Below are 8,873 nucleotides of genomic sequence, written 5' to 3'. Positions count from 1 at the left end.
TAGTCCGTTTTTGTCGAGAATCATATGAAAACAGAATATCAATACAATATATTTTTCTTCAAAAACTGAGTTTTCGTCATATTCTTACCAAATGAGTGGAGAAGATGTGTTCCCCCTCCATAAGATTCCAACACATTATAGTTAGGAAATACCCATAGTGGTTTCCCTTCGCTGTGACGCAGCCAATGCTAACGATGGCAAATAGAAAAAATGTGGGTGGTAAAAAGGTGAAACCTTGTTTTATTATCAGACCCAAATTAGTTTTTCTATACCCAATCCGGTGAGTTAGACTTCCATGATATTTAAAAAAACAATCAATGAGCACCTACCGGATTGGGGAAAACAACTCTGGCCGTCCCAAAGCCGGGTAACCGGATTTCCGTTGACACTGTTTTACTGAATCGTTGAGTAGTTGGAACTTGGAACTTGGAACGAGTGAACCGAAACTCTCACTCTCACTCTACTTTATCAAAAAAAATTCAACAAGTTCTCCTTCTATCTGCTCTGTTTCTGAGTAAACTAATCATGTCCTCCTTTCTTCTTCCCTTTCAACTAAACCCACCTCCACCACCTCAACCAACCACCACCACCACCGCTACTACTAGTCTGTTTTGCGGAATTCACAGTTATCCGGCAAAACTCTACAATTCATTTCAAATCCGCAAATCCAAGAAAAATTTTCATTACTACAATCACAGTACATTCTCATGTTCATCTTCTAGTTCATCTTCTGATTGGGAAAGAGAAGAAGAGAGATGGTTAAGAGAAGAACAACGATGGCAACGAGAAGAGAAAAGATGGGTTCGTGAAGAATCAAGATGGAATTTAGAACGTCAATCTTATCTTGAAGAAATAGCTTCCCTGAAATTCAGAATTCAAAACTTAGAAAGACTGAAAAATTCAACAGATATCATTACTTCATCTACATCTTCTGATAATAATAATAATAATAATAAGACTCTCACTGACATTTCACCTTCTGCTGCTGCTGCACTATTGCCTGGAGAAATTAATCAGATTACTGAAATTGGTTCTGGTCCTAGTCCAATTCAGTTTCATTCTGAGATTCAACAACAAGATTATAATGAGGAGATTGAGTTGAAGCCTAAAGAAGTTAGGGTTGTTGAGAAGAGCATAAAGAAGAAGAGGTCTACAATAAGAAAAGGTGCAGAAGGCGAAGACGTTCGTGAGATGCAGGTTTGCAACATCTAGGCAATTTTTCAAGGCGAGTTTAATTTTTTTTATAGAATTAATCTAATAATATGTGATTTTGTTGATATAATGCTGAACAATGGCTGAACCCAGTGGTCTAAAACCATAAATTTCCCCTACATTGTTTCTGTGTATATGTGGATTCATAGTAACTGGAACTAATCAATACTAGTGTAGATGTTGAGCTTAAACTCTCAAGCGAAATTGGGAATTTAGCAAGCATCTAGATGGGTAGAGGGGGCTTTATAAATGAGCAAATACCTGCGGAGCTTTCAGTAAAATGCGCAACCTTATAGCAATGTATGTCACCATGAGGGAGGGTGCTTGGTTCTTCTTACTTAAAATGGGGAATTAGGAAAAGTTGGAATACTAACACCAATGATGGTAAAGGATGCCATCTTTTTGGCATCCATTTCTAAAGTGAGGAGTTGGTCATATATTGAGTATGGTCTATGCTGAAATTTCGGTGTGTGTTGTTACATCTTCCATTATAATGTAGTGTAGTGAAACTTCTGTAATATTCTATATTGTGATAGCTTATTTTGATTTTGGTATTGCTTTGATAAATACTATGACTATGTTTGTTGCCTTAGCTTACTGAAACATCTGGCTATTTGGTGCTGTTTTTTCTTTTGACGAATTGGCTAAACCTATAAAGCACCAACAAAACTAGATTTTGATGTAATGTAACTTTTGAAGTATGAGACGTTTATGAATTTTGGTGTAATCATGCCAGGATGCATTGCAAAAATTAGGCTTTTATTCCGGTGAAGAAGATGTCGAGTTTTCTAGCTTCGGAAGTGATACTGAACGTGCTATAAAGTCTTGGCAAGTGAGTAGTTAATGTTTCTACTCAATATATCTGCAATGCATTTCATGATGACTTGGTAATTTATTACTCTGCTTCTGACTAATATCCTTGGCTTATCGCCGAATCTTTTATGTGGTTTTTGCATGGCAGGCCTCAATAGAGGCTCGTGAAGATGGAGTTATGACTGCTGAACTGTTGGAAAAATTATTTTCGGAGGTGGAAATGGGGGATACTGGTTCAGGAATACCCACGGAGAACAAAGAAGTCGCTGCTACTATGCCTCAAGTGGTATTTTACTTAAACTTCTGGTAAACATGGTTGTAAAGATTTTAAAATATTCATCTGTTGCTATCTTGTTTAGAACATCCACCCACTGCTCGTATTTGTTGAGAAAACCAAAACAAATGTTTTGTTGCATATCAACTCTATTCTACAACGCTTCTCTCATATTTCTAGTAGGTTTTGAATTACATTTTATCCGGGTTAAAGAAATTGTAGATACTGAAATTAGTAACTTTGTTGAAGAAATTCTGTTTTTTCCATTTCCAACTCTCTTCTTCACCTACTTTTCTGTTTAATCTGACTCCATCATTGCTTCGTGATTTATTTCGTAGGGAAATGCAACAGTGACAGAAGCCCCTGCATTTTTGCAGAACACTGCAAAGGAAAGTAGTTCTGATGAATATGGACCATCTCGTCGTAATCGAGTCTTTCTTCTTGGAGAGAATCGGTGGGAAGACTCGTCTCGGCTTATTGGTCGTAAGGATGGTGCTGACAAGATGGCAGTGGGTACTATGAGGTGTATTACTTGTCGTGGGGAAGGTCGCCTTTTGTGCGAAGGTACTGTAAATTCTCACTATAAATTAAAATCTATACTTATCAGGGTTGATTAATGGCTATTAAAAGCTTACCATCATGTCTTTCTTTCAGAGTGTGATGGGACAGGTGAACCCAACATTGAAGAACAGGTAAAAATTTATGCGCGCGTCATTACGTCTAATAATTTACTTTAACTATTGATTCTCCGTAACGTTTCTGGTTTCTCAATCTTCCACTGTGCAGTTTCTGGAATGGGTAGATGAAGGAGCAAATTGTCCATATTGCGAAGGCCTTGGTTACAACATATGTGACGTTTGTGAAGGGGAAACCATAGTCATTTCCCCAAGTTAAACGAGCCAAGAGCTATGACCATAAGAGGCACAGTATGATACAAACAAGAAGGCTCAGATCGTTAAATTACTAAATCCAATGAATTCTTCAACTACTACAACAACTTTGTGCAATACTATCAATGAAACTCAAGGCAGAGTTACTAAATTGTCAGAGCGAGAAATAAAATAGCAGGATATTCTAGAAGAAATGTGAGTGGGTCTAGGAAATGGGTCTTAAAGTATAAATGTCAAATGAATTTGAGAGATTGGATCAACTGAATCTATTTATAGTCTTCTAGAATTGGAAGTACTATCATTTTCACTTTTGAATCTTGTTATCATCTACTGGGATAGTCTGTTTCTAGGCAGGTGTAAGCTTGACATATTTATGGTTCTTTGGAAATAAATGGAAGCAGCATCACTAAAAACAAGACCATAAATATGTCAAGCTCACATCTGTATCAGTTGCATGGACTTCTAGATGAAAAATAAAAACCTGTACTAGTCAAAAGTCAAAACAACTCCTCGGATTGGCTCATGATGGTAAGCTTTTAATAGAAAGCTTACCATGTACTAGTCAAAAGTCAAAACCTGTACTAGTCAAAAGTCAAAACCTGTACTGAAAGAATAATATGTTTGTTGCTGTTAATTTATTGGAATAATGAAAGCTTGCTTATGTTGAATATTTGGTTTTGGTTTTAAATCTACTGTCGATTGGTGGTGGTGATTATCTTGTTTTGAAGGAGAAATGAAATCAGGGAAGGAAAGATGGAGTTTACAATGAAGAAATGGTTCTGGTGATTGTAGAATGAATTCGAGGGTTATCCGTTGATGTATTATAGACACTGAAAATGACCAAACTAAACTACCCTTATTAAAAATAAGTAAAGTTAATATTTCATACAGTAAAAATAAAAACCTGTACTAGTCAAAAGTCAAAACCAAGTTTAGGGGTAACTTTTTCTAGCAGGAGAGGCTGTGACGTATTTAACCACCGACCTGATTCTGCTCACTGAAGTATGATATTTCTTCAACCCATCCTTAACAACTAAAGCTAATACGTGGGCAGCACACCTTACATGTAAATGTTTACCTCCTACAATTGACGATCCCCAACTTACAACTTTCTCTTGGACATATTCAATTGCTTTTTTATTTGCAGATGCATTATCGAGCGTGATGGTGAACACTCTCTCAAGACCCCACTCTATCAAACATTTCTCCAATGCTCTTCCAATATGCTCACCTCCATGACTAGTAATTTGACAGAAACGTATTATTCTTTTGTGTAACTTCCAGTGGTCATCGATGAAGTGGGCAGTAACCACCATGTAGTTGTAGTTCTGAATGGATGTCCATGTATCGGTTGTGAGACAAACTCTAACCTTGTTCGACTTGAAATAGTTCACCAAATTGGCTTTTTCACTCAAAAACAGTCCACAGATATCACGATAGACGGTCATCCGCGATGGAAGTTTGAACCTCGGCTCAAGATATCTACAAAATGCTATAAATCCTTCTCCTTCAACCATTCGGAAAGACTGTTCATCTGTGATGATGAACTTTATCAAGGCTCTCCTACATCCATCTTGACAGAATGTAACCCCAACTGTTTGCTGCTGATCTCCCAGATTGCTAGGCTGACCGAGAGAGTCCAACTGCGCAGCTTCTAGTGACTCCAAATACTTCCGACACTTGGTCAAATGCCAGTTCAAATTTGATGTGCCATACTTCTTACCACCAGCCCTATATTTACCACCTTCACAGTAGTTACATTTCCCCCATTTAATACCAGCTTCATCAACACTCTTTTGGAAATGCTCCCACACCGAAGATGTTCTGTTCCGCTTCATACTTTCCCTGACCTCAGGTTGAGAAGATGGTGGAGGTGGAGGTGGCGGAGATATAACAACCCTGACCCTTTGTTGCACGGATTGAGATGCATCTTGAGAGGGAATATGAGGTCTCGTTGACATCAATTCTGTAATCTCAACCATGCTTCCTCACTAGAAAGAACAAGTGATATGAATAGAAAGCAAAAAAGTTAACAGGCTTCAAAGGGTCCTAATAACAGCACTGAAATCTAGAGAACAACACTGAAATTTAGAATTAGACAGTAGTTATATCCGTCTGTTGGTTAAGATACCCTTGGAGAATTAGAGGGTTCTATTGGTATCGATGATAGTGCTATTCTGCGTTGTATTGACTTAGACAGTAGAATTAGACTTAGAGATTATTAATCTGAGTCCTACCTCCACCTAGCAAAGGTCTTAGATTAGGAGAAATGGTGGGTTAAGAAATTGATTACTTACAGGGAAATTAAGGATGGTTTCTCTTCCCCAATACTTCAATGCAGCTAAGTCATATGCATGTGCAGCTGCCTCTTCACCATCATAAGCACCTAAATGAAAAAATTAAACCAAAAATTAGATTGAATTTCCACTAGGGTCTTGTTCAGAATTAATGAGTTGAACCAATATGAGTGGAAAAAAAGAAAGCCACCATTAAATAGTTGGGACTATCATCACTATAGCTAGTAATAATAGGACTGACTGATAGCAATAGCAAGCACTCACCAAGATAAACTATTGGTGTGATTCAATTAGTTGGATTCAACCACCACCACCACCATCAAATTAATAAGAAGACCCATTCAAATTATTAAAAAAAATTGTTGACTGACTGATAGCAATATAAAATTTCTAAAATACACAAAACATTTTGTTGACTGACTGAAAAATTGTAAATGATTGAATACCAAAACATTTCATGGGTTTCAGATTACAACATACTAAGCATCCATCTGAAGTCATATTCCAAATCGGGTTAAAAATTGACTGGGAAATCAAACTCTTAAATGGGTTTTTTAATGGGAAGAAATCAGATTCGGAGATGGATTTCGATTACGGTAGATTAAAAACAAAAAGTTTTGGGTTTTCGATTTTGATTTTGGTGAGAGAAAATTATCTTCTTGTTTGATTATCTTTTGGTGGTGAATGGGAATGAAGTTCTGTGTGTGGGTTTAGTTACAACATTATAAGCAAAGATGCGGCTAGGGTTACAGGGGAGGGAAAAGAATTTTGGTGAAAATTTTGTTGAATCTCAGCGTTGTGTGATTCAATACAACATATAAAAGAAAAACCCATTCAAATTATTAAAAAAATTATTCAAATTTTCACCTGAAAATTAGTTTGGATTTCAAATTAGGAGGAAGAACCACTCTCTAAACCCTTCATTAGCTTTCCAAACTCAGATTCCTCATATCCAGCAACATGCATGAAACATTGAAACCTTATGATTTTTCAATCAATTTAACACAAAAAAAAAATGAAACAAAATGAACTTTGAAGTTAGATCTTACCTTGAATCAACCTATTAAAAGGTTCTAAACGAGATCTGATAACAGATTTGAAGTTCTAAACGAGATGTGAGAGGTACTGGTAAATCAGAGTTTCTCTGCAGAGATAAATATTTGAAGTTCTAAACGAAAACTGAATCCAGTTTTTAGTTTTTTAGTTTTTAGTGTTGTAGGAAAATATAAAGCAACGGCAGAGATCAATAGTTGAAAGATCAACGGCAGAGATTAAACGAGAACCAACGGCAGAGATCAATAGTATAAACAGGCGGGTAGGCGGGTAGGGTAGGGTAATTTCGAGCTTTACCCGCCACCCTACCCATCTAGCGGCGGTTAAGAAATTTTTTACCCGCCACCCTACCCGCCAAATAGTGGATAGGGTAGGATACGGTTAAAAAACTGGCGGGTAGGGTAGGGTTGGCGGGTATGGGTAGGGTATGTGCACCCCTAGTCAAAAGTCAAAACAACTCCTCGGATTTTCCTATTTATTTATAGAAGAAAGATCATGACCAGAAAGGTTCAATAGGGTGATGTGCCCCAACACCTTGCTCCTTATAAGACTATGAAATATGTCACTCATATCAACAACAAACTCAAGGACAAACTAAACATCGCTTGAGATATTTTGCTAGTAAAGAGAATGCAAGAGATTGAAGTACTCATGCATTGTCCTAGTTTCAGCTGTTATTCATCGTCAATCAGTTTTGTAGATACTGCAGCTAAAGTCATTGAGGAAGAAGAATGTGAAGAATTCCATATTTCGGATGACACAAAGCAAAGCGCAAACCGAGAAGATAGTGACGGCCATGAGAGCGTCAAATTTGCTTTCGTTAGAGATACTAATAGTTCATTACCATTTTACAGCTGATCAAATCTTCTCTAATGGTATGATAAAATACATTTTCCCCATTATCAATCAAGATATTGCCAACTCCAAAAATAGCCAAGAAGATGATACTAGTAGTAGTACTAACAAGATTAGGAAAGTTTCGTCTTGTTCTCAGCTTCAATTAGGAAGACTCTTTGTAAAGAGCTTTTATCATCGTCATCGACATCTTCATCATTTGAAACTGATGTCGACTTAGCATCGTACTTCACGTAATTGCAGGAAATCCTACAACCACACTTGTATAAGAATACGAATAATATACTAAGAAATCATGGTGAAGATCATTTGTTTATTTATTGAAATCTTAAATTGGATACAAGATAATACAAAGGTTTTACTTGCTCTCCATATAAATTTTTTCTCTCTTAATTTCTTGTCTAACACACACTCAGAGATCCCTCATTACATGACAGTCCTTCCCTTTATATAGGATACTTACATAGTGGATGACAGCTAATAGATCCTTTATTTTCGGAATCATTGTGCGTTACAATCGCTCATGTACATTCACTCAGATTCACACACTCTACACTTCGCACAGATCTTCATACTTTACTCGTGATTATGCTGACATCATCAAATACGACATTTCCATTTTACTATGTGCGGTGATCTTCGCTTATATTGCATGACCTTTACTTCGCATACATAATGAATGTGCGATATTTCACTTCTACATTCTGCCTCTTCTCATTTCGTTCTCTTTATAGAGCGAACGATATGAGAAATCTCCATCCTAAAGTATCGCACATGTTCAACTTTTCAAATTCTGCTTTGCCGACATTTTTCCGTAATTTCAGCCTATTTATCTGCACGTGTCGATTCATCTCCTTTTTATCGATATACCCAATTTCTAACCGGTCATCTCTTTTACCTATTTATTGATTTATTCTAGAGAAATAGCTTCTTCTTCTTTTCTGGTTTCATTTTTTCTTTCCAATTTCTTCGAGATTTTTATCTTTCTGCTACTGCTTTTCTGATTCATTGCTGCTACTGTTGTTGTTGTTGTTGTTGATGTTGTTCTTTTATTATCATCTTCATGGATCTCGACTCAAGGTTTGCATATATTATAAAGTCAATATCTTGTTCTTCTGATAATCATAATTATTGATCATAATTGTTGATCTTATGATTAACTTTATTACCATACTGTTTGCAGAAGAAACTCATCCTTAGATGACTTCAAAGTAACTGTTCCCAATCCTAAATCTTCTTCAAATACCAAAGACAAAGAGTCTCTCAAGAGGAAGACTTCGCATAACAAAAGAGTAAGAAATATCTTAATTTTTATCAAACAATATTGTTACCTCTATTTCTTATCTGCGTTGTTTTCGCAGGATTCCGATTGTGAGATGGGTGGTGGAAAAGGACCAAAGCTTAAGAGAATTCGCAAGCCTACAACTCTTAAATCAAATATTGTTATTCCTGAGTTTGGTGTTGCGAACGTCTCCTCTC

General features: G+C 36.6%; 1 protein-coding gene across 1 annotated transcript; it reads left to right on the top strand.

The window, feature by feature from the left end:
- Positions 1-362: 362 nt before the first annotated feature.
- On the top strand, positions 363-3,500 carry LOC113283064 (protein disulfide isomerase pTAC5, chloroplastic-like). The gene is made up of 6 exons (XM_026532217.1): positions 363-1,197; positions 1,949-2,044; positions 2,174-2,311; positions 2,638-2,863; positions 2,954-2,991; positions 3,086-3,500. The coding sequence occupies exons 1-6, from the start codon at positions 526-528 to the stop codon at positions 3,191-3,193; spliced, it is 1,278 nt and encodes a 425-aa protein (XP_026388002.1). The 5' UTR covers positions 363-525; the 3' UTR covers positions 3,194-3,500.
- Positions 3,501-8,873: the final 5,373 nt, after the last annotated feature.

Source organism: Papaver somniferum, chromosome 5 (genome assembly GCF_003573695.1).
Source record: "Papaver somniferum cultivar HN1 chromosome 5, ASM357369v1, whole genome shotgun sequence".
In the NCBI taxonomy this organism is placed as follows: Eukaryota; Viridiplantae; Streptophyta; class Magnoliopsida; order Ranunculales; family Papaveraceae; genus Papaver; species Papaver somniferum.
This window is presented reverse-complemented; position numbering and strand designations above follow the sequence as displayed.